General features: G+C 42.0%; 1 protein-coding gene across 1 annotated transcript in view; it reads left to right on the top strand.

The window, feature by feature from the left end:
• Positions 1-26,290, top strand: part of LOC311053955 (metabotropic glutamate receptor 4-like) — a gene marked incomplete at both ends in the record, with an annotated part of 118,861 nt that extends 92,571 nt beyond the window's left edge. Inside the window, 4 exons of the mRNA XM_084069768.1 lie at positions 2,799-3,021; positions 3,650-3,818; positions 14,735-14,981; positions 26,241-26,290. Of these exons, the coding sequence (XP_083925894.1) occupies positions 2,799-3,021; positions 3,650-3,818; positions 14,735-14,981; positions 26,241-26,290 (689 nt within the window). The remainder of the gene's footprint in view (positions 1-2,798; positions 3,022-3,649; positions 3,819-14,734; positions 14,982-26,240) is intronic.
• Between the last annotated feature and the right edge of the window lie 947 nt (positions 26,291-27,237).

Genomic DNA, 27,237 nt, shown 5'->3' with positions numbered 1-27,237 from the left:
TGGAGGTAGGAATGGCGGTGGGCCAGTGAAGTTGTAGGTCAGACAGAGGGTTAGAGAACATGGTGCAGAAGAAGGGAAGACGGAGTATTGTTTGAATGAGGGGCGGTTTGTTGAATTAATTGCATGGACATATATAGTAGCAGGCAAACACTTCAAAAAGCTACAGATTGATACAGAGGAAATAATATGTAGCAGTATGTACCAAAAAGGCATAAGAAAAATGGAGAAATAATATATATGTAGTACCAAGCAGACACTTTAAAAAGCAACATAATGATACAGACGAAATAATATGTAGCATTATGTAAAAAGAAAGGCTTAAGGAAAAAGGAAAAATGACATACAATCAATCAATCACGCAAGCAATGCAACCAAGCAATAGGTACAAAATGTGAATAGTGTGGCCCTACAGCGCGAGAAGGAGTGGAGGGGGGTGGAGGAGGGGGGAGTAGTATGGCAAGACAGCGGCAGGGATGGTAGGCTGGAGGCAGCAACGTGTTGGGGGGGTGTGGTTGGACTGTGCGTGGAATGTTGCATGGGGAGAAGGTAAACAGAAACGCAGAAGGTGGTGGGGGGGAAGGGAGGTAGTGGTGGAGGTAGGAATGGCGGTGGGCCAGTGAAGTAGTAGGTCAGAGAGAGGGTTAGAGAACATGGTGCAGAAGAAGGGAAGACGGAGTATTGTTTGAATGAGGGGCGGTTTGTGGCGAAGGCAAGCAGGTTGGCGATGTGTAAATGGAGGCGAGTGTTAGGCGTGCAACAGGCGGGGGGGGGAGGTAGCAGTGTGTGCTGTGGAGGCTGTTGCTAACTTGCTATGAGGCAGAGAGGGAGGTAAAGAGTAGACAGCTGTAAGTACAGGAAGAAGTAGAGGCAGCGTGTGTACACATTGTACTGACCTGAATGGAGCGTGGTGGTGGAGAAGAGACGCAGCAATGCAGAAGTGTTGTTGCGCGTTGGCGACGTGTTGGTGAGCGTTGGCGGCGTAGAAGCATGTGTGTGTGTGTGGTGTGTGTGTGTGTGGAGAAGGGACGTTGTGGCGACTGTATGCAGTGGCGTGGTGGTGAGGAAGAGAGGGTGGAGGGAGGGGTGTTGGTGTTGCCAGGTGAGCGTGTTGTAAGCGCGGCGGGCGCGAGTTTCAGCGAGGTGTAAGTGAGGCATGTAGGGAGAGAATGTAATAGTTATGCAGGGGGTCCGCGGTCAGGCCGCTGGTGGCCGGACCCCCTGTAAGTGTAGGGGCGCGTGGGGACCCCCATAGAAGGGGGCGGGGCCCTTGGGATGGGTGTTGTTTGTTTGATGTAGGTGGTTGCTTCTTTCTGGCGCTGGCTGTGCAAACCTGGCAACCCAGCGCATGCTGGCGCACGTTACACCAGAAATGGTGCCTGGAGAAAATGGTGACCAAAAAAAAAGTTTGGAAAAAAAGGAAAAAACCCCCGCAGCGGCTGCGTGCTGTTGTGGTGATGAGGTCGTGCGCACGGTAAACGGTACGAAGCTGGCTCCCCTTCCGTTTTGTCCGACATTTGGTGAGTAGAATTAATTATGTTGCGCGGTGGAAAATGTGTACTGAGCAGTGAGATGTCCCCTACGCGAGGCGTAAATTCAGCGCGGCCGCCGTGGCGAGTCAGTTGGACACATGTGGTCTGGCGGTGCGTTGTTTAGTCGATAACAGAGCTGTGGGGTGTGGACACCGAGGGTGCGGAAGTTGGTCGCCATTTATATAGTTAGATACCTAGGCTATTTGAAATGGCCAATCTCTAAGCTCACAACGCGTCGCAACGCGACCCGTTGTGAGCTTGTAGATCTGCTATTTTCAAACATTTTTATACTTTTACTTTTGGTATTTTAAGTACATTATGATACCGATATTTTTGTACTTTTACTCAAGTACATTTTGAATTCCGGACTATTACTTCTAACGGAGCATACTTCTACATTACTTACTTACTTACTTAGGCCTTTAAATTCCCTGAGGAACATAGGCCATTGATGAAACTCCTCCATCCCCTTCGGTCTTGTGCCCTCCGCTCCAGTTGTTGCCATGACAGCCCTTGCGCCTTCATCTCTTCCTCTTGCCTTGCGGGTTCCATGTTAGCGCCTGTTTTGTAATTGATTTATTGTGTCTTCGCAGTGTGTGTCCTATCCAATTCCATTTCCTCCTCCCGATTTGTGTTCCTATTGTGTCCTGTCTAGTGAGGTCCCACAGGTTGACATTGGAGATGGTGTTGGGCCAGTATATTCCTAGGAGGCGTCGGAGGCAGCGGTTGAGGAATGTCTGTATTTTGTTGAGTATGGTGGTTGTTCTCTTCCAGGTTTCTGAACTGTAGAGTAGGGTGGATTTGACGTTTGAGTTGAATATTTGCAGTTTGGTCTTGCGTGAAATGTCTTTTGCTTTCCAGATTTTATTTAATATGTTGAATGTGGTCCTGGCTTTGCCTATCCTAGCACTGACATCCTCATCCGTTCCTCCGTCCACCACGATTATGCTTCCTAAGTATGTAAAACTGGTTACCTCCTCTAGCTGCTTTTGGTCCATGATTATTGGGGTGGTGTTCTTATTGTTGATCCGTATTACCTTAGTTTTTGATGAGTTGATTTTAAGCCCAAGTGAAGCAGCTGCTGTCTCTAGTTTGCCTGATTTGTCCTGCATCTGTTGGTGTGTGTGTGTGCTAGGAGTGCTAAATCATCAGCAACATACATATAACTTCTACATTGCAGTATTGATACTTTTACTTAAGTAAAACATTTCAGTACTTTTTCCAGCACTGACTGTGATGGTGTTGTTGTTGTTGTTGTTTTTTTTTCAGGTAAGCTCTCGGTCAGCGCTCCGCGCTTCATCTCGCCCGCCTCCCAGCTGGTCATCACCTTCAGCCTGATCTCGGTGCAGCTGCTGGGCGTGTGCGTGTGGTTCGGCGTGGACCCCTCCCAGGCCATCATCGACTACGAGGACCAGCGCACGTCCAACCCCCACAAGGCCCGCGGCGTCCTCAAGTGTGACATCTCCGACCTGTCGCTCATCTGCCTGCTGGGGTACGTCAACGTTACGTAAAAACGTTACGGCATGGGCCTTTATTTACCGTCATTCAGCCATGGAAGACTCACTCACAAGTTTTACTTAAAGACGGGGTGCTGTGATTTTCAGTGATCCCCCCCCCCACCCCCAAAACACAATCATCAGGTATTATGGTTATACTTAGAGGAAGATTGTAAAGCCCGACAGGGTGATAATGCACCTCGGCTCCGCCTCAGTGCATTATCACCCTGTCGGGCTTTACATTTCAATAATGACCACCTCCCCATACATTATCCCTTGCTTATGACACCAAAAGTAAAATAACTCATCGTGCAGAACATTCCATTTCAAAAGTTCAAAATCTATAAAAGATCTATTGGAAATAGCCGATCCACAAGCTCAAAGCGCGCATTGTGAGCTTGTAGATCGGCTATTTTCAAATGGCTGAAATATGTCCATGGCTGAAGTGGTGTTCAGTAATAGCCTAGATCATGACATATGTCATGAGGTACATCATACTGTGTTATATATTTGTATTGTTTTATTATTAATGGTAGGTACGGTGATGTGTACGGTGTATTATTAACCCTGTAGGTACAGCATGCTGTTGATGGTGACGTGTACGGTGTATTATTAACCCTGTAGGTACAGCATGCTGTTGATGGTGACGTGTACGGTTTACGCCATAAAGACGCGAGGCGTTCCGGAGACGTTCAACGAAGCCAAACCCATCGGGTTCACCATGTACACCACCTGCATCGTGTGGCTGGCCTTCATACCCATCTTCTTTGGAACGTCTCAGTCTGCTGAGAAGGTACAGTCCAATATATACATATATATACAGTGGCGTGCACAGACATTTTGAGGGGCAGGTGCTCAAGTTAATTAAACTTTTTTTTGTTTACTTGGTCTGCTCTTTTTTCCCTCTACAACTACACCTCTTTGCCAAACATTTTTGGCTAAAGTTCTCCTCAGAAATGCTAGGTTTCGAGTGGTTATGGTAAAAAGAAAAATCATATCACATAAAGATTTGGCGGACCCCCTGTAGTAACTCTGAGGACCCCCTAGGGGTCCCGGACCCCCTGTTGAAGACCCCTGCTGTAAACTGGAAAAAAAAACTTTTTTGTGTGTGCCCTTTTTTCAAAAGGGCACTTCTGGTCAAGAGGGCAAAGGGCAGGTGCTCTAGCACCACCTAGAGTCTATCTGTGCACGTCCCTGTATATATATATATATATATATATATATATATATATATATATATATATATATATATATATATATATATATATATATATATATATATATATATATATATATATATATATATATATATATATATATATATATATATATATATATATATATATATATATATATATATACAGGGGAGCACATAACTGGTGCGCAGGTGCACACCTACACCTACGCATGCATGCTGCGCGGCACATCAGACGAAGGGAAGCGATTTTGCGCACCAACAACTGGGACCGCTGGGACAGGAATTCACTTCCTGAAGCCACACTCACACAATCACGCTAAAGCAGTAGTCGGCCCCCCATACACACACACAGCCATTAGGCGGAGGGGGGGGGGGGGGGGACGCATGCTGCACGTGATTGTGTGAGTGTGGCCTCGAATCCCGACACACAGACAGGCGCGCGACTCGCACGCAGCACTCTGCTGGCTGTGTTACAGGCACTCATCACCGATGATGAACGCACCGGGCACCAACCTTTGGGGGGCACCAACCTTTGGGGGGCACCAACCTTTGGGGGAAACCAAACGGTGTGAAAAAAAAAGAAAAACGGTGAAAAACGGCGGAATTTAGAAGCAGGGCGCTACAACATTGAATAATGTATACCTATATACCTAATATATGCATATAATATATACCTATATACCTAATATATTCATATAATATATACCTATATACCTAATATATTCATATAATCTATATATCTATATGCCTAATTTATTCATATATATACCTATATACCTAATATGTTCATTTATTAGGAGTAAATGTACTTAGTTACTTTCCATCACAGACATATAAACACAGACTCAGAAACAACAGCAGCCACAGAGTCACAGCTGGTCAAAACAAAAGCACAATTTCAACAATGATGCTTTCAGCCAGAATGTGTTGTGTGTGTGTGTGTGTGTGTGTGTGTGTGTGTGTGTGTGTGTGTGTGTGTGTGTGTGTGTGTGTGTGTGTGTGTGTGTGTGTGTGTGTGTGTGCGCGCACACAACAGATGCATGAGGTGAAAACGAGACCTTCCACTCTCAGCTGGTCAAAAACAAACACTAAACCAAAAAGGCTGTGTGAAGGCAGACTGTGTGGTTCAGAGTTCTGATTGCATGGTCGTCATAAAGAGACAAAAACAACCCAATCTACATTTGTATTTTCATGGTGATTCAACAATTGCAAAGTCTGTCGTGACCAGTGGTGGAAGAGGTTCCCACTGAGCATTTTTCGGGCTATTAGACGTCTAAAATACGTCTTAAGGGCTAGGCTAAAACGGGGTTATAATTGGTCTAACAGTGACGTTTTTTAGCGGTCTAGGCTTAGCCTAGACGTTGATTAGCTGTTTTTTGAGAGTCTATTTATAGACCGTCTATATTATAGACGTTGAAATGACGTCTATAATATAGACGTCTAAATACAGACGCTTAAAAAACAGATAATCAACGTCTAGGCTAAGCCTAGACCGCTAAAAAACTTTCACTGTTAGTCCAATTATAACCCGGTTTTAGACGGAGGTCTAATAGCCGACTAGCCGACAAAAACAAAGAAAATATCCATGAATTCAAGTCCCCATGGGGTGACTAATCAATAGACAAAAAGATTTTTTGGGGTGAACTATCCCTATAACTGTTTCAAGTGTTGTTTGAAGCTCCTATGCGTGCCTGTAGTGCCCCCTGCTGGGTCAATTTGTGCAGCTTTGTCATTTCCCCTCGCCAATGCGTCACTATAGGACGACTACACTATGTGTGAGAGTGTGTTGTTACTATAGGACGACTACACTATGTGTGAGAGTGTGTTGTTACTAAAGGACGACTACACTATGTGTGAGAGTGTGTTGTTACTAAAGGACGACTACACTATGTGTGAGAGTGTGTTGTTACTAAAGGACGACTACACTATGTGTGAGAGTGTGTTGTTACTAAAGGACTACTACACTATGTGTGAGAGTGTGTTGTTACTAAAGGACGACTACACTATGTGTGAGAGTGTGTTGTTACTAAAGGACGACTACACTATGTGTGAGAGTGTGTTGTTACTAAAGGACGACTACACTATGTGTGAGAGTGTGTTGTTACTAAAGGACGACTACACTATGTGTGAGAGTGTGTTGTTACTATAGGACGACTACACTATGTGTGAGAGTGTGTTGTTACTAAAGGACGACTACACTATGTGTGAGAGTGTGTTGTTACTATAGGACGACTACACTATGTGTGAGAGTGTGTTGTTACTAAAGGACGACTACACTATGTGTGAGAGTGTGTTGTTACTAAAGGACGACTACACTATGTGTGAGAGTGTGTTGTTACTAAAGGACGACTACACTATGTGTGAGAGTGTGTTGTTACTATAGGACGACTACACTATGTGTGAGAGTGTGTTGTTACTAAAGGACGACTACACTATGTGTGAGAGTGTGTTGTTACTAAAGGACGACTACACTATGTGTGAGAGTGTGTTGTTACTATAGGACGACTACACTATGTGTGAGAGTGTGTTGTTACTAAAGGACGACTACACTATGTGTGAGAGTGTGTTGTTACTAAAGGACGACTACACTATGTGTGAGAGTGTGTTGTTACTATAGGACGACTACACTATGTGTGAGAGTGTGTTGTTACTAAAGGACGACTACACTATGTGTGAGAGTGTGTTGTTACTAAAGGACGACTACACTATGTGTGAGAGTGTGTTGTTACTATAGGACGACTACACTATGTGTGAGAGTGTGTTGTTACTAAAGGACGACTACACTATGTGTGAGAGTGTATTGTTACTAAAGGACGACTACACTATGTGTGAGAGTGTGTTGTTACTAAAGGACTACTACACTATGTGTGAGAGTGTGTTGTTGGTTTGATGTGTTGCTCATATTTCCTCCTGGTTGACTGTCAGTAAAACGGCCTCTCAAACTGTCCTGGTTGTGCTGTGTCAGTCTGTCCTTTATGTCTGTTGTGCTGTGTCAGTCTGTCCTTTATGTCTGTTGTGCTGTGTCAGTCTCTCCTTTATGTCTGTTGTCCTGTGTCAGTCTGTCCTTTATGTCTGTTGTGCTGTGTCAGTCTGTCCTTTATGTCTGTTGTGCTGTGTCAGTCTGTCCTTTATGTCTGTTGTGCTGCGTCAGTCTGTCCTTTATGTCTGTTGTGCTGTGTCAGTCTGTCCTTTATATCTGTTGTGCTGTGTCAGTCTGTCCTTTATGTCTGTTGTGCTGTGTCAGTCTGTCCTTTATGTCTGTTGTGCTGTGTCAGTCTGTCCTTTATATCTGTTGTGCTGTGTCAGTCTGTCCTTTATGTCTGTTGTGCTGTGTCAGTCTGTCCTTTATGTCTGTTGTGCTGTGTCAGTCTGTCCTTTATATCTGTTGTGCTGTGTCAGTCTGTCCTTTATGTCTGTTGTGCTGTGTCAGTCTGTCCTTTATGTCTGTTGTGCTGCGTCAGTCTGTCCTTTATGTCTGTTGTGCTGTGTCAGTCTGTCCTTTATATCTGTTGTGCTGTGTCAGTCTGTCCTTTATGTCTGTTGTGCTGTGTCAGTCTGTCCTTTATGTCTGTTGTGCTGTGTCAGTCTGTCCTTTATGTCTGTTGTGCTGTGTCAGTCTGTCCTTTATATCTGTTGTGCTGCGTCAGTCTCTCCTTTATGTCTGTTGTGCTGTGTCAGTCTGTCCTTTATGTCTGTTGTGCTGCGTCAGTCTGTCCTTTATGTCTGTTGTGCTGTGTCAGTCTGTCCTTTATGTCTGTTGTGCTGCGTCAGTCTGTCCTTTATGTCTGTTGTGCTGTGTCAGTCTGTCCTTTATATCTGTTGTGCTGCGTCAGTCTGTCCTTTATATCTGTTGTCCTGTGTCAGTCTGTCCTTTATGTCTGTTGTCCTGTGTCAGTCTGTCCTTTATGTCTGTTGTGCTGTGTCAGTCTCTCATTTATGTCTGTTGTGACGACGGTGTCAGCGTTCATCATCTCATGCTTTCTTTACCTCTGTCAGCGTTAAAAGGCTTTTACAGCTTTAACACATTCAGTCCGTGAACGAATCTGTGTCATTTTTGTGGGATTTCCTTGGGATATTCAAAAATAGCAGATATACAGCTCATAGCGCGGCACCGAGTGCAGCGCTAAGAGCTGTATATCTGCTATTTGTTTTTGTGTTTATGCATTGCAATTTGTTGCAAATCTTTGAATATGTATATTTTTTAAATGGAACATTTTTAACTAAAATCTTTGAATATGTATATTTTTTAAATGGAACATTTTTAACTCAAATCTTTGAATATGTATATTTTTTAAAGGGAACATTTTTAACTCAAATCTTTGCTTCTGGGGGATTCTACAAATGTCTTCTAAATCCTAAGAGTTTTTTTTTTAAAACACGATGTCACTATAATCAGTGGTTCTCAATTTTTTGTCAAGGACCATCCAAAATCATATGTAATTGGCCGCGGACCCCCAGCTCAAAATGTTTAGTTCCAGGGACCCCCCGAGAAGCAAAGATTTGAGTTAAAAATGTTACATATAAATATATATATATATATATATATATATATATATATATATATATATATATATATATATATATATATATATATATATATATATATTCAAAGATTTGCACACATTTTCACGATAAAAAGAAAAAAGCAGATCTACAAGCTCATAGCACTCAGTGCCGCGCTACGAGCTTGTAGATCTGCTATTTGTTTGAATAGCCAAATAAATCTAAAAATGACACAGATGCTTTCCCGGTCTTAATGGGTTAAACTGCTGTAGGGATTATTTATTTCTCTGATGTTTCTTTTCTTTATAATTCAGTCGCTGCTGCTGCTCGTTTTCTTAGATGTTGCTTTCTTTCATTCTGTCCCTGCTGTCTGTGTGTGTGTGTGTGTGTGTGTGTGTGTGTGTGTGTGTGTGTGTGTGTGTGTGTGTGTGTGTGTGTGTGTGTGTGTGTGTGTGTGTGTGTGTGTGTGTGTGTGTGTGGGTGCGCGTGCGTGCGTGCGTGCGTGCGTGCGTGCGTGCTCTGTTATGCTCAGACTAAGAAGAGAAACATTCATTTTAATACGTTGCTACATTGATTATGTTGTTGTGAAGGAGCAACATAATTCAATGCTCTTTGATACGTCTTATCGCCTCGCCATTGAACCGCACATTAAATGTGTGTGTGTGTGTGTGTGTGTGTGTGTGTGTGTGTGTGTGTGTGTGTGTGTGTGTGTGTGTGTGTGTGTGTGTGTGCGTGCGTGCGTGCGTGCGTGCGTGCGTGCGTGCGTGCGTGCGTGCGTGCGTGCGTGCGTGCGTGCGTGCGTGCGTGCGTGCGTGCGTGCGCGTGTGTGTGTGTGTGTGTGTGTGTGTGTGTGTGTGCGCGTGTGTGTGTGTGTGTGCGTGCGTGTGCTTCAACACAGTCACAACACTCCAAACATAAAAGTGTGTCTTGAAAACGGCCTCTTTTGCCGAATTTCATTCGTCGATTTTCGATTGAGTTTTGGCCATTGTCGCCCGTTTTTCTTTAATAACACGGGGCTAGGAAGGTCGGACGGCGGTGAACTAGATACCTGAGGAAAGTTCACTTTGATCTGCATCCAACACATCAACACATCCAACACATCCAACACATCCAACACATCAACACATCCAACACATCCAACACATCCAACACATCCAACACATCCACTGACATTTCAATCACAACGTGAAGCTAGTCCCCGGTGTTGCCAGATTCTGTGAGAGAAACAAGCAACCAGCTCCATGTCGTTCTGCATGAACGGCAGCTCATAAGGGACATTCAGTGCATGTTTGAGTGTCAGTACACTGCATGATGAGGATTAGCGGGAAAAAAAGAACTTTTGAGCTGCTAAAATAGGCGATTTTTGTTTATCCGCATTTCTCCATCATGCCAGTGGAAGGGGTCTCCACAATGGACAACAGGGGCTTCTATGACAAAAGTCAACTGTCCCTGGTATGTTGGTGAGTGATTAGCGACACATTAAAGCAAACACCTAAAATGACTGGAACTCTCCTTTAAGCCGCTATAGGGTCAGTTTTTTATCCTAGTCTGGAGAGGGCACTTTTTTTTACCAACGGGGTAAAAGGGCAGCTGCTCAAGCCCCATTTGATGTCTATGTGTGCACGTGCCTGCGGGAGACGACGACCGTGTTCCATCCGATGTAGCTTTCATCAGCGGTGGAAAAAGCACTCGCAAGTTTTCAAATGTATAACAATCTTTTGAAAATAGCAGATCTACAAGCTCACAATGCGTCGCGATGTGGACCTTAGATCGGCTATTTTCAAATGGCCGAAATGTATATAAGGCTGAAATGGTTTATGTATGTTTTGTAATAATAATCAAAATCTACAAAGTAAAGTGTTTAAAATAATAGTAGTGGAGTAAAAGTACAATATTTGTCTCTGAGATGTAGTGGAGTAGAAGTAAAATAATTGAAAATTCGAAATACTCCAGTAAAGTAAAAATGCCTCAAAATTGTACTTAAGCACAGTACTTGAGTACATGTACTTAGTTACTTTACACCACTGCAAACAAGGATAGGAATAAAATAAAATGGTTGAATTAATGAGATACGAGGTCTCTGCCTGACGGGAGGGAAATGCATCTTTGGCAACTTCATGGATTTGTTCTTCCACCAAAGTTCCTGAATCACAGAAACCAAACCATTATAGATGTGAGATCACCCCCCAGTTAATACTATAAGCCCCTGTGTGTGTGTGTGTGTGTGTGTGTGTGTGTGTGTGTGTGTGTGTGTGTGTGTGTGTGTGTGTGTGTGTGTGTGTGTGTGTGTGTGTGTGTGTGTGTGTGTGTGTGTGTGTGTGTGTGTGTGTGTGTGTGTGTGTCTGCCAGGGTAAATAAAGCCGGTGGGTTCATAAATTATCCGCCAGCCGTTGTCTTTGTGTGGATGCTGCTGCAGTGTGTGAGAGGAGAGAAACACGCTGCTATAAAGTCGTGTGCAGCAGTGGGGGGTGTAAAGTAACTAGGTACTCGAGTACTGTGCTGAAGTACAATAAGTATCCTCTCACACACACGTAATGCCATGTAAACACCATGTCATTTACAGCTAAACGTTGCTTTCAAGAATGTTTTTGAAAATATTTGAAGCGAGAAACAGACGATGCAGTCAGTGGCGTGCACAGACATTTTGAGGGGCAGGTGCTCAAGTAAATTATACTTTTTTTTTGTTTACTTGGTCTGCTCTTTTTTCCCTCTACACCTATACCTCTTTGCCAAAAATAGCAGATCTACAAGCCCACAACGCCTCGCAGCGCGAGGCGTTGTGAGCTTGTAGATCTGCTTTTGGCTAAAGTTCTCCTCAGAAAAGGGATGCTAGGTTTCGAGTGGTTATGGTAAAAAGAAAAATCATATCACATAAAGATTTGGCGGACCCCCTGTAGTAACTCTAAGGACCCCCTAGGGGTCCCAGACCCCCTGTTGAAGACCCCTGCTCTAAACTGGGAGAAAAAAAAAATCTTTTTCCCCCTTTTTTTCAAAAGGGCACTTCTGGTCAGGAGGGCAAAGGGCAGGTGCTCTAGCGCCACCTAGAGTCTATCTGTGCACGTCCCTGGATGCAGTAACCACTTCTTTTCTTCATCACGCATGACCGTTTTTCCCCACAGGAAACAGATTTGGAGATATAGGCGTTTCAAAGTAGGAAATAGACAGGAAGCGGATGGGGGGGAAAAAAAATGTTTCCGGTGAGCGATCTGGCACTTCCTTCGCAGGATTACAATGGGTGCTCCCAGAGCTGCTCTAGCCCCGCCCGCGCGGAGAAAAATGAAAAAAAACAAAAGACTGAAATCACGGTTCAGACCGTGTTCGGCACCGAAGCTTTGGAACCACCACTATGTAAACACACGGTTCAGACCGTGTTTGGCACCCGATGTGTTAAGTAGCCGTGTAATAAGCGTGATAATTGACACCGAGACGGTCGTTGTAAAATATCCCTTCAGGGTGATTAAACACCTCGGCTTCGCCTCAGGATTCAATCATCCTGTTTGAGGTCAACGTTAGAACGAACAGGCTCTATTGGATCAGTGTGCAGGAGAAACCGGGTTCAAATCTGGCTGGGGCAGAACAGGAAAGTAACATAGTGCAGCTTTAATTGAACTGCGTGTGTGTGTGTGTGTGTGTGTGTGTGTGTGTGTGTGTGTGTGTGTGTGTGTGTGTGTGTGTGTGTGTGTGTGTGTGTGTGTGTGTGTGTGTGTGTGTGTGTGTGTGTGTGTGTGTGTGTGTGTGCGCTGCCTGGAGACATGTTTCATCTAAACAGCTGTATGGGTCACAGCTGGCACGCACGCACACACACACACACACACACACACACACACACACATTACATGTGATAAATCAACCCGACTTCTCCAATCTATATGGGACATAAACTATAATTAATAAGTAATATAAATAATCCACAACGCACACAGCAGTGGGGGAAGACATACACTGATGTGTTTCTAATTAAACCTAGAAATACTCTAGTAGAAATACTCTAGTAGAAATACTCTTTTACAAGTAAAAGTACCGCATTCATAATTTTACTAGAGTAAAAGTAAAAAACAATAAATAAAGCTTGTAGATCTGCTATTTTTGGCTAAAGTTCTCCTCAGAAAAGGGACGCAAGGGTTCAAGTGGTTATGGTAAGATTATGGTGAGATTTGGCAAACCCCCTGCAGTAACTCTGAGGACCCCCTATCGGTCGGGGACCCCCTGTTGAAGACCCCTGCTATAAAGTATACGTGGCTATCCACTGGAACAAAAACATTTCTACTGCGATCGGCCATTTTGTTGCTATTGCCCGTTGAAAATGGCTCGTTTTCACCAAGAAAAAAGAGAAATGTTTTTTCTGCAAATCCTAATATAGGAGTGGACGGAACAAGTGACATTTTTTGGGGGGATGACGTCACATCCGTGATCCGAGGGATCTTTCAAGTTGCATTAGAGCGCCCTCTTGTGGAATAAAACAAAATAAAAACTTAGATCTACGCTCATGGCACTCAACGGTTGGATTTAAAACGACGTAATCTGTCATGAACAGATTCAGAGCTACGCTACTGAATCTGTCCAGATCTGTCCCCATTCAGAACGTGTGCGCGTTAGCTTACAAGTGGGCGTGCCTTCAGGAAGATCAGGAAGCAGGCCGCGCTTTTTACCCAATCAAATATAGTGGGCGGGATTTACTGTCTGTGCTCTCGCTTCCCACTGAAAACAAACCGAAACTCATTTAACAATAGCGTCCTCGGAGCAGACAAAACCACGGAAATATATTCACAGTTTAACTTGCTCTTTCATCATAGAAACAAGTGGGCTTATAACCAAAACCATCCATGTTCTCTGGGAGAAGTGGTGTTAGTGTTCTGTGTAGAAATATTGTTAGTGGGAATGAAAACATAAGCGCACCACCAGAAGTGGAGCGCTGAGGGCAGCCCAAAAAACCCGGTTTCCTTGCGCACGGGTGGTCCGTTCAGCTCATCCCAGAGCCAAGTGAAAGAGTAAAAAACAGCAGAGGGCGCTCTTTTTCCTTTTTATTTGTCGATGGGTTCCCAGATTGCAAAACGACGTAGATCTACGTCCTTAGCACTCAATGTGTTAACCCATTAAGACCTGGAACTGTGTAATTTTTAGATTTGAGCTAAGAAAGCATTATTTTACACTTTGGGCTATTCAAAAATAGCAGATATACAAGCTCGTAGCGCGGCACCAAGTGCCGCGCTACGAGCTTGTAGATCTGCTATTTTTGAAAAATCGTGAAAATGTGTGCAAATCTTCTGAATATATATATTTTCAAAGCGAACATTTTTAACTCAAATCTTTGCTTCTGGGGGTCCCTGGAACAAAATATTTTGATGGGGGTCCGTGGTCAAATACATATAATTGTGGGGGTCCTTGACATGAAAAAGATTGAGCACCACTGATATAGAAACATAGGTTTTTCAGAAAACTGTTGGGATTTAGGAGACATGTAGAATCGGCTTCAGGTCTCAATGTGTTAACACATCCACTGCCAAGGGCTAATCTCAGAATGTACTCACCAGTGCCAAGGTTTTATTGTTGTTTTTTGTTTTTTTCACGTCGCCATAGACCCCGTTAAAATCCTTTAGAATGCACAATGGACTGTTTGTAAACAACGTGCACATGTCCCTTCGTCTACTAGTGCAGACCACGTGTCAAACGGAGCCGCCATGTTTGAGTTCTGACCGTTTATGTTAACATGGGAAATGCGAGGAGAAAAAACTACAAGGGCTAGACAGGGGTTTTAGTGTGCGCCTTGGAATGGAGGCCGACGGGAAACAAAAAACGGGATCGCAAATAGTTTCGACTTCCGGTGGTGTTACACTGAAAATGGTCCGTGTAGAAAATTGAAAAAAAAAAAAAAAAATCGAAAAAAAGGAAAAAGCCGTAGCACTACGGTCTCGGCGCTTAACAGTTGGATTTAACGGACCGTAGGACTACGTTCTTGGCGGTTAATGTGTTAAACGTGACATGATGTCTCTGTGTCTGTGTCTCTACAGTTATACATCCAGACGACCACCCTCACCATCAGCGTCAGTCTCAGCGCCAGCGTCTCGTTGGGGATGCTCTACATGCCCAAGGTCTACGTGGTCCTGGTCCACCCGGAGCAGAACGTCCCCAAACGCAAACGCAGCCTGAAGGCCGTGGTCACCGCGGCGACCATGTCCAACAAGTTCAACCCCAAAGGAGGCCTGAGGCCCAACGGAGAGGCCAAGAGCGAGCTGTGTGAGAGCCTGGAGACGCAAGGTTAGTTCATTAAACCCATTGAGACCTGAAGCCCATTCTACATGTCTCCTAAATCTCAACAGTATTCTGAAAAAAACGTATGTTTCTATATCAGTGGTGCTCAATCTTTTTCATGTCAAGGACCCCCAAAAATTATATGTATTTGGCTGCGGACCCCCATCAAAATATGTTGTTCCAGGGAAAGACTTTTGTAATAACAATGGCTAGTTTAGATGAGTTTATGTTTCCTTTTAGGGACATTGATGAATTAGAATTCACTGTTAATAATTACTATAGGGATGATTCCATACACCAACTGTACTCACATTACGAAAACCTTAACTTAAAAACTTTCGATCACATGGAATACAAAATGCATGATTTTGGCAATGACATAGACCCTGAAAATAACTTCTTTAATAGTATAGCGAATACCTGTGAGTACTACACCGATGAGCAATTCAAAAATGTTAAAATGGAGGATGCCTTTTCAATAATCCACTTCAACAGTAGGAGTCTGTACAAAAACTACACAGAAATTGAGAAATATCTGAGTCAATTTAACAAGTTTAATGTAATAGCAGTCTCTGAGACGTGGCTTGAAAAAGAAAAAGGTTATAATGTGGGAATGGAGGGATATGAGCTGTTCACAATGGATAGGACCTATGCAAAAGCTGGAGGAGTAGCATTATATGTGGATGCGGCTCTAAGATGCAACATGATTCCATCAATGTCAACCACCATTGACGGAATTATGGAGTGCATAACAGTTGAAATTGTTGTTGCGGAATCTAAAAATATAAGTATCAGCTGTGTGTATAGGACCCCTGGATCTTGTCTAGATACATTTAATCAGAAAATAGAGAGTATATTTGGTAATATTAATAACAAAGGACAAATAATATGTGGGGACTTAAATGTTGACCTTCTAAACCCTCATGGGAATTCAAAAATAGCAGATTTCACCAATACAATGTATGGTAGAAGTCAGTTCCCATTAATCACTAAACCTAGTAGAATCACAATTGCCACATTGATTGATAATATATATACAAACACAATAGAATGCCAAGCCACTGCTGGATTACTTATAAATGACATAAGTGACCATCTCCCTGTTTTTGGTATTTTCCACCACCTACTAAAAAAGGAAAAAAATATCCAAACGCACAACCATACGATGATTAGATGTAGAACACCTGAATCTGTTGTTGCCCTTAGGGTGGACCTAAGCATACAAACCTGGGATGAGGTCTTTGCTACAAATGACCCTGAACTGGCCTATGAGGCCTTCCAGTCCATTATACTTAAGCTTTATGATAAACATTGTCCGTTGAGAAAGTCTACATTTAAGAACAAAGCCAGGCAAAATAGGCCATGGATAACCAAAGGCCTAGAAAATGCGTGTAAAAAAAAAAAACTATTATATAAATTATATATGAAACATAGAACAAAAGAAGCAGAAAATAGATATAAAACGTATAAAAATAAATTAATAAGTATTATAAGATTAAAAAAGAAGGAATATTATCATATGAAACTGGAACAGCACAGGAGTAACATCCAAGGGACATGGAAGATACTAAATAGTATAATTAAAAAAGGTAATGTAAGTAACGATTACCCAAATCACTTTATTAAAGACAATATAATTATAAATAAGACTAAGGAAATAGCTGATGAATTTAGTAATTTCTTTGTAAATGTTGGGCCTACTCTTGCAAAGGATATTGTAGAGCAGAGAGACTGTGATGGTCTAGATGAAATAATTATCAAAAATAATCTAAACTCAATTTTCATCAGGAGTGTTCACGAAAGTGAAATTCTGTAAATTGTCCAACACTTTAAAAATAAGAAGTCAACGGACTGCACTAATATAGATATGATGCTGGTCAAGGATATTATAGATAGTATAGTAACACCATACACATACATCTGTAACCAATCTTTTTCAACAGGCATTTTTCCGAGCAAAATGAAGACCGCCAAAGTGGTTCCTATCTTCAAGAGCGGGGATAAATATAACTTCACTAATTATAGACCAATCTCTCTGCTCTCTCAATTCTCAAAAATATTAGAAAAACTGTTTGTGACTAGGCTTGACAATTTTATAGAAAAACACAAATTACTAAGTAATCATCAGTATGGGTTCAGGTCAAACAGGTCCACCTCGATGGCAGTTACAGAATTGGTAGAATCAATATCGACAGCAATTGATAATAATGAATATACAGTGGGGGTCTTTATTGATTTACGAAAAGCATTTGACACTATCGACCATGGTTTGCTATTAAAAAAAAATGGAAAGATATGGTATAAGAGGAACCGCCAATGCATGGTTAAATAGTTATCTTAGCAACAGAAACCAATATGTACACATGAACAGTGTTGACTCGGACAAACTTAACATCACTTACGGAGTCCCACAAGGCTCTGTACTGGGACCCAAACTGTTCGCGGATGACACTAGCCTGTATTGCTCAGGAAAACACCTAGAGCAGCTCCTGGATACAGTAGAAAGTGAGCTAAGTATATTAAAAAAATGGTTTGATATCAATAAACTGTCACTAAACGTAAGTAAAACTAAATGTATCATTTTTGGAAATAGGAAAATAGATAAACAGGTCAAAATCAAATTTGATGATGTTGAAATTGATCAAGTTGTTGAGAATAAATTTCTGGGAATCACCATTGACAGCAAACTAAATTGGAAATCACACATAAATGCCTTAAGAACTAAATTATCGAAAACAATTGCTATACTGTATAAAATGAAACCAATCTTGGACCAGAACTCACTCTACTTACTGTACTGCTCTCTCATACTTCCACACATCAGTTATTGTGTGGAAGTATGGGGGAGCAATTATAAATCAAATATCAATCCAATATTTCTACTCCAAAAAAAAGCCATCAGAATTGTCAATCATGCAGATTACTACACACCTACAAATCCACTCTTTATTCATTCTAACACCCTAAAACTACATGACCTTGTTGACCTTAATACTGCAGCCATAATGTTCAAAGCACATAACCATCTGCTTCCGCAATGTATCCAGGAGCTGTTTGAGCCAAGAGAGACTAGGTATAATCTAAGGGGTTTTGGTATTTTTAAGGGGACTAAGGCAAGAACCAATAAAAAAGGTAGATGCATAAGTGTCAGAGGGGTAAACCTTTGGAACGGTTTGGACGATGAATTAAAAAAGTGTAGTTCCATTAATACATTTAAAAGAATGTATAAATCTAAAATAATAGACAAATATAGAACATTAATGTAAATTGAAATACCTGTAGGAATGTTAGCTCTGCTAGATTATCTTATAAATTATATCGTAATTACATACTAAGTATGTATTATAAAGTATTATTCAAATTGATTACTATAGTATTATATATGGATATTATAATATGATAATTCAAGAATTCTGTAAGTCTTGTCTCTTGGTTGTTGTGATCACGTTTGTCTTGTTTTTTGTTTTTTTGTTTTTTTCTCTGTTGTGTTAATCTTCTCTTTTCTCTTTTGTCTGTTTGTTTGTTTTTTTCTTGTTTTCGTAGTTTTTCTTTTTTCCTTTACGTCAAATTGTTTTGTGTGAAAAAGGATAGGCAAAATAAGCCATTGGCTTCAGCCTACTCCTTTTTGGTCTTAATCATACATGATATGATATGATGATATGTCGAATATATTGAATGTATCCTGCTAAGATCAAAATAAAATACTACTACTACTACTACTACTACCCCCAGAAGCAGAGATTTGAGTAAAAAAATGTTCGCTTTAAAAATATACATATTCAAAGATTTGCACACATTTTCACGAATTTTCAAAAATAGCAGATCTACAAGCTTGTGGCGCGGCACTCGGTGCCGCGCTACGAGCTTGTATATCTGCTATTTTTGAAAAGCCCAAAGTGTAAAATAATGCCTTTTAGCTCAAATCTAAAAATGACACAGTTCCAGGTCTCAATGGGTTAACACTAATTAACATGTATTTGATCTAACCGTGTTAACAGGACCTCTGGGAATGTTGAAGAACAACCAGAACATGTATGGCTTCTTTTTTTCAGGGTCTCCACTATGAAAGTGAAGGTGTATTTTGTACCCTGTCTATCAGAGTGTGTAGAAACACTAGGAAACTGAAGGTGTATTTTGTACCCTGTGGTTCAGACTGTGTAGAAACACTATGAAACTGAAGGTGTATTTTTGTACCCTGTGGTTCAGACTGTGTAGAAACACTATGAAACTGAAGGTGTATTTTTGTACCCTGTCTATCAGACTGTGTAGAAAACACTATGAAACTGAAGGTGTATTTTTGTACCCTGTCTATCAGAGGGACCAGAGCCCAGTGAAGGGCTGTAGCCCCTCGAGGTAAAACTAGAACCTTTAAGCTTGTTTGCATCCTTCCTCGCTTTAATGGATGTTTGGACGCTTTTAACCCTTTAGTTTAAAGTGATAACGTTTTGGTTTAACAAACGTACGATTTGTTTAAAGCTCTATATATTATGATACGGTGGGCGTCGCCCATTTACGGCCAATCGGGAGAGAGAAACAATTCATAGGAGCTTCAGCCATTAAGCTCCTGAATGGAAACAAGTGGATAACAACGAGTACGATCACTAGATATAGAGCTATTTAAACACAATCAAAGAACGAACACGGAACGCGTACGTTCTTGTCTGCTCACGCTCACTCCTGCCTGACAACGCACAGAGCACCGTGGCCCCGCCTCCCAATGACACCCAACATCCAGGGACGTGCACAGATAGACTCTAGGTGGTGCTAGAGCACCTGCCCTTTGCCCTCTTGACCAGAAGTGCCCTATTGAAAAAAAGAAGAAAAAGGTTAGGTTTTTTTTTTCAGTTTACAGCAGGGGTCTTCAACAGGGGGTCCGGGACCCCTAGGGGGTCCTCAGAGTTACTACACGGGGTCCGCCAAATCTTTATGTGATATGATTTTTCTTTTTACCATAACCACTCGAAACCTAGCATCCCTTTTCTGAGGAGAACTTTAGCCAAAAATAGCTGATCTACAAGCTCACAACGCCTCGCGCTGCGAGGCGTTGTGAGCTTGTAGATCTGCTATTTTTGGCAAAGAGGTATAGGTGTAGAGGGAAAAAAGAGCAGACCAAGTAAACCAAAAAAAAGTATAATTTACTTGAGCACCTGCCCCTCAAAATGTCTGTGCACGCCACTGGACACCCAACACCCTCCAAAAAAAACACATTGGTCACGTCACGACAAATTCACCGCACGACCCCATGGCCGACAGGGCGGACGCTAATTCAGGCGGACAGAACAGAACGTCAGCGTGGCGTTGATGTGAAACAGCTAATCGGACGCCGCAAAGCATGTTAGCACATTAAGACCGGGAACGCGCCTGTGTCACCACTTTAACCATTATGTTTGATGCTCTGGGCTGTTGAAAAATAGCAGATTTACAAGTATATATATGCATATGCAAATATATGCATATATCTATATGCAGTATTCAACGATGGGCACAAATGTATACAAGATGAACTTGTATATCTGCTATTTTGGAATATAGCCAAAGTATAAAATATAATGGTTTTAGGCTGTGGATAAAAATCTAAAATGACACAGATGCATTCCTGGATTCAATGGGTTAGTGTGTGTGTGTGTGTGTGTGTGTGTGTGTGTGTGTGTGTGTGTGTGTGTGTGTGTGTGTGTGTGTGTGTGTGTGTGTGTGTGTGTGTGTGTGTGTGTGTGTGTGTGTGTGTGTGTTGGGGTGGGGGGGTGTGTGGGGGGGGGTGATAGGACGCATGTGTCCCGTGTCATTTAGTTCCTCCGTTGAAAAGAGAAGGACTGATCAGTAATGGGACGTACAGGACGTACTAGTGGACGAGGCTACAGATAGACGGATGGTTCTGCCAGCTTTAATCCTAATTCCTGCTTCCATTGTTTCCACAGGCGACGTGTTGTGAGCTTGTATATCTGCTATTTTCGGCGAAGAGGTTTTACAGGGAAAAAAGAGCAGACCAAGTACCGAGCCAAACGTCAAGTTCACAAAGAATTGAGGGTTTAAGTTGTTAAATGTCTGAACACACACATTTAAAGGGGAAGACCACTCATTTGATCACATGACCACAATCAATGACCTCTAAGGTGTATTAAAGACATAGTTCAATGTTGAAAATGAGTGGTCTTCCTCTTTAACATGAATCCAGCATGTAGTGTGGGGGGGTCCCTGCTTCATCTCTCTCTCAGCTAAAGGGGTCCTTGGCCTGTAAAACGTTGAAGACCCCTGATTTAGTAAAGTCATACTTGGTGAGCAGTGTTGTTTCAGGATGCTAGGGTTCAAGTGGTTAACTCATTCAGTGCCAGGTAAATAAAAAGATAATTGCCAGTAGTGCCAGAGATTTTCTTTGTCTTTCTTACCCTTTCAACTAGTCACAGAATATGTATCTCCAGTATGATCCATCCCCCGATCGTTGCTTAAAGAGGTGGTGCCATGTTTTTGCACTTTTTCTGTTTTTCATGTGTCTATGAGGTTGATAGAACTTCATTAAGCCCCCCGGTGGTGGTTTTATGGTGTTTTATGTCTTCTCTGATTATTTGGAGTTTCTTCCTGGAGGCTGAAATCTTGAGGGTCAAACGTGCCAATAGAGAAACAGCCCTTTAGTGACATCACAGAGCCCCCAAAAAACATACTCTCCCCCTCATTATCATAACACAACAGGTGTGGGCATGAGGAGGAGGAGGGACTAGGACAGGTGGGTGGTGCTAAGGTGGTGGAGGAGGTGCTAAGGTGAGAACCAGGCATACTTAATGAACTGGAGGCGTGTCCACATAAAAAACTTTTTTTTTAACAATTTCTGTACACTTTTTTTTTTTGAAAAAAATCCTTACATAATAATAATACCTTATGATCAGGTTTTAGGGTTGAAAAATATCATGGCACTCCATCTTTAAGACGGAGGGTTTCACTCTGCTTCCGCGGGGGGAAAAAATATGATGTCATCGCGACCCCCCCGTTCGCTTGTTATAGGCTGTTGAATACAGCATGTCTCGTCAAAAAGCCTGAGTAAATATGATACAGGCTTTTTAATAAATCGATTAACAAGGAAGTGAATGGAGGAGGAAATCTTGGGATCACGTGGTCTCCTGGATCTGTGTGTCTGAGCATGAAATGGTCACTCGATGTGTCAGCGAACAGCGCCATCTAGTGGAAAAGACACTGAAAACACCAAAACACGTCAAAGGTGTCAATGGCACTCTGGGCCTTTGGGAAAACCCAAGTCAAAGACGTTGTCAATGGCACTGAATGAGTTAATGTAGAACGTCTCTGTTTATGTTCCTCCACTTTAAAATGTTCAAGCGCTGACCACTGCATGGCTGCCTGGTGCACATACACACATGTTGGATCTCTGCATGCTGGTTGAGGACTTTGCATCTGAATGACTAATAACTCTATGGTGTAAAACAGGACTATGATGAATGAATACTACTTCTATAGTCTATATCACTGTATAACACTGTAATACTACTTCTATAGTCTATATCACTGTATAACACTGTAATACTACTTCTATAGTCTATATCACTGTATAACACTGTAATACTACTTCTATAGTCTATATCACTGTATAACACTGTAATACTACTTCTATAGTCTATATCACTGTATAACACTGTAATACTACTTCTATAGTCTATATCACTGTATAACACTGTAATACTACTTCTATAGTCTATATCACTGTATAACACTGTAATACTACTTCTATAGTCTATATCACTGTATAACACTGTAATACTACTTCTATAGTCTATATCACTGTATAACACTGTAATACTACTTATATAGTCTATATCACTGTATAACACTGTAATACTACTTCTATAGTCTATGTCACTGGTTCCCAAACCTTTTGGCTCCAGACCCAAAAGAAAACAGTTATGTCTCCCCGGGACCCAAAGTAGTGAAAATAGCTGATCTACAAGCTTGCGATGCGCCACGTTGTGAGCTTGTAGATCAGCTATTTTCTCTACTTTAGAAATGATTAGATGTTTTCATTTGATTTATGAAATACTTTTGAAAATCTTTGGAATTGATGAAAAGTTGTGATTATGTTTAAACTTTAAAGAAATCTATATAATTGTATTTTTTTTATATGTAGGAGACGTTAAAAAAGGCGATAGTTACTCGCTACCCACAAAAATTGGTCCGCGACCCAAATGGTCCACTATATGGTCTATTACTTCTAGAGTGTACAGCATTGGTTCCCAAACAAGAAAAGATCAATTTGATGTCCCTCTGGCCCAGGACCCAAAGTAGTGAACATTGTGTTGAGTCACATTTTCCCCCCGTCCTCAGAATAGAACTATAGGATTTTACGTCAGACTTTGACACGGTTCCCCTTCAACAAAACTGCATCACTGTTTTTGCAATAATGTAATTTCTGCAAACCTCCAAGTCTATGGATTTTAGAATGGATGGTTATTAGCGAGGAGTGAACTTGTCCGACAGAAATCGATACACATTGCAGTTCGGTCTTATCAGGGTTTTTGCAGAAGGGAAGTCTTTCTGCAAAACCATCGAAGATTTCCTCTCTCTTCACAATTTCCGTCTGAGAAATTTAGATGCGATACTAACCGTCTAATCTCTGATGGATGGAAACCGTGCAGGTCCAAAAACTGTTACTTTTCACCCATTTTGTATGCTGTTAATGCTCTAAATGGGACATTATCACGTTTAATCAGACTATTGATTGGTTTAAGTAGGTGAGATACTGATCCTACCAACGGGGCTCAGTAGGTTTTTTGTATGGTGCCGTCTCAAGCAAACTTGAGCAACGAGAGGCACCACCGATTAAACATGATAATGTCCCATCAGTGCATTGACAGCATCCGAAGCCGTACTTTTCAGAAAATGGGCGGGGAAAAAAAGAAGCTGTCTTCCAATGGATCCAAAGTACTTATTATTTCATGAGCTCTTGTTAAAACTTTCCATTGGTCCAATATTCATAAAAACACACGGACACACTTTCATTTTCCCTTTTGTTTTTCATAAATGGTCAAACATAACAAATCTACAAGCTCACAAGCTTGTAGATATGCTGTTTTAGTCAGTGTGACGCTGTAGTGTGGCGAAGTAGATTTACAAAACAAAAAAAAATATGGAGATATGAGGTTTCTGCCCAACAGCAGCAATTTGCAAAATGACGTGTTTATTTTTCCCCTCCGGAAGCATAAATCACCTCTCTAACCCTGCAGACAGATGTAATGATCATGATGAATGTAACATTCATATACATTCACATAGATTCATATAAATGAGGCTGTTGGTCACGGTCGGCTGCACCCGGCGCTGCCACTGACAGCAGACTGATAGAGTCATGCTGTAGCATTAATCTGGGCTGTGATACCTGCGGGGTCAAAATATAACATTAATCTATCTATTAACACATTGACAGTGTGAGATTAAAACATCGTTTTTCATCCCCATGCCAGTGGGTTGTTTTTTTTTACCTTGAATTGACGATCTTTGGAGAGCCACGGGAGCCACGTTGTCGACACGGAAGTAAACAAAGAGTGTCTGGGGGGAGGGGGAGGGTCTCTTCTATCCACCGGAGCAAAAACATTTGTACCGCGGTCGGCCATTTTGTTGCTATCGCCCGTTGAATAAGGCTCGTTTTCACCAAAAAAGGAGAAATCTGAGGTAGATGTGTTGTTCTACAAATCCTAACATAGGAGTGGTCGGAAGGGACGTTTTTTAGGATGACGTCAAATCCGTCCGTTCCTTCTCTCAAGGGATCATTCCTATAAGTTGTGTTAGAGTGCCCTCTTGTGTAATAAAACAAAAAAGAAACAGGCTATGTGTTAAGCTATGGTACCTGCAGGGTCATCTATACATATACAATTTGAATCCTGCGCCATGTCGGTTGTCAGTATGTACGTTGTAACGTTGTATGTACGTTCATCACTCCGAATATGGACACAACGCCAGTGTGACGTAATCTCACGACAGCATGACATCACGCATGACATCACATCCTACCTATAAATTCTAGGATGCCGTCAGATCGCACCAGTTCGACGGCTTCCATAGTGGGTTTTGGTCATTGGAGAGGTGATGCACGTCACCTCTTTCTGAAGTGGGTACTTTCAAAGCCTGCCGTGGATTTAGGAGAGCACAAAACTCTCTCTCACACTGTGAGGTGCCTGTAAGGTGGCACTGCAAAGTGAACGACGCGTCACGCTAGACGTTCGGGCCGCGTAGCGGCCCTTCTAGTAATATAACATTATATTATACTATCTCCATATTTCAACTTGTTATGTTTTTATTAATGTCCTACTTTGCCATTCAAGAGTGTCGCATAAACATAGCGAATATATCTGATCTACAAGCTCCACTCTGTGAGCTTGTGGAGCAGCATTTTTGGGGCAATTTGTGAAACATTTTTAAAGTGAAAACGTCTGATTCTGTTTTGGTTTAGAAATATGTATTAACCAATGAAAACTATTAACAAGAGCTCGTGACTAAATAATAACTCATTTGTCTCCCTATCGTAACACAGGTTCTTTTAACCGTAAACATTTTGGACTTTACGTTTTTTTCCCGCCCTGCAGAGACGATACGGGTCATATTTATGAATCGAGATTAATTTACACTTCGTCCAATGCCACATGTGACGTAATATTTTTCCATCATCAATTATTTTCATGGTTCCTTCCCAGTGAGCCATAGTCGTCTATTAGACCTCTGTCTAAAACTGGGTTATAATTGGTCTAAAAGTTTTTTCAATGTCTATTCTTAGACTAGACGTTGATTAGCGTTTTTTTATATATTATAGACGTCAATTCAACGGCTATGATATAGACGGTCTATATATAGACGCTTAAAAAAACAGCTAATCAACGTCTAGGCTAAGAATAGACGTTGAAAAAACTTTCACTTTTAGACCAATTATAACCCGGTTTTAGCCTAGACCTTAGACGTATTTTAGACGTATAATAGCCCTATACTAGAAATGCTCAGTGTGTTCTTTCTTCCAAAAATATCAATAATAATGGCAATAGCTACAAGCTCACAATTGGTTGTGAGCTTGTAGCTCAGCTACTTTCCTTATATTTGAAATAGGGCTTAAGTGGTTAATTAATAATGCACTTTTCCCCCCATTCTTAGCAATATAAAGATGTGTCTTTTAAATGTAGTGGAGTGAAAGTCATAAGTATCCCAAAAAATTCTAATACTCAAGCAAAAAAAAAGACAATGCGCTTCAGTAATCAGTGAAATGTACTTTGTCACTTCCTCTAGCGCTGGCCTCTAAGCAGACGTACATCAGCTACAGTAACCATGCCATCTGAACACCACTGGAGACGTCGACATGTCGGACCCACTGCCGAGCTGAACGGAACCGCCTGCCTGCCTGCCTGCCTGCCTGCCTGCCTGCCGAGGAGGGACCACCTGACCACCGCACCGCGGGGGGAAAACCACCTGACCACCGCACCGCGGGGGGAAAACCACCTGACCACCGCACCGCGGGGGGAAAACCACCTGACCACTGCACCGCGGGGGGAAAACCACCTGACCACCGCACCGCGGAGGGAAAACCACCGCACCGCGTGGGAGAACCACGTCACCATAAATACCGACGGAGTTCTCAGCTGCCTCTGCAGAACCGGGAAATACCAGGATAGTGGGAAACAAGACAGGATTTCTCACTCCATACAAAAAGCAAAAAAATCTTTTAAAAAAAACAGAATGGATGTTGTTTGGTTTGGTTTTGTTTTTCTTTTCTTCTCCTTAGAGGATAATCGGGCGAAGACTTGGAACGCCAACTATAAAAGAAACAGAAAAGGCGTTCGATTGGGGCGTGCGGGCGGACGGGCGGGGAAGGTATGATCGAGTGCGTTTTTTTCCTCTTCCTCACCCTCTCTGTGACGATGACGCGACGGTGACGCAACGCGTCGAGCGCTTTGTCGTGACTTTTCCATGACGCAGGTTGGAAGCGGCCACGCGGCGCCCCCTACAGTCTGTTCTTGTCCTTCTGAAGTGTTCTAATAGCACAACATTTTCAGTTTGTCTCTGAGTCGTTTGTGTTGTTATGTTAACAGGGAAAAAAATTATAATAATAATTATATTTAAAAAATGAGTTGAATGCATTCAGACAACTTGGAGCTGTGCAACACCCATCATCATCATTGATTGGTCAACTAGTTAAAGGAGCACTTCACCCATATGCAGCCTGTCTTGAATTGAATTGGTCCTCACTAATGCTCTTTATAAGATGGCACTAGGGGTGTGCCGATAC

This window comes from Gymnoscopelus microlampas (genome assembly GCF_963454915.1).
Source record: "Gymnoscopelus microlampas genome assembly, chromosome: 10".
In the NCBI taxonomy this organism is placed as follows: Eukaryota; Metazoa; Chordata; class Actinopteri; order Myctophiformes; family Myctophidae; genus Gymnoscopelus; species Gymnoscopelus microlampas.
Note: the sequence above shows the minus strand (reverse complement) of the source record. Positions and strands in the feature narration are given on the sequence as shown.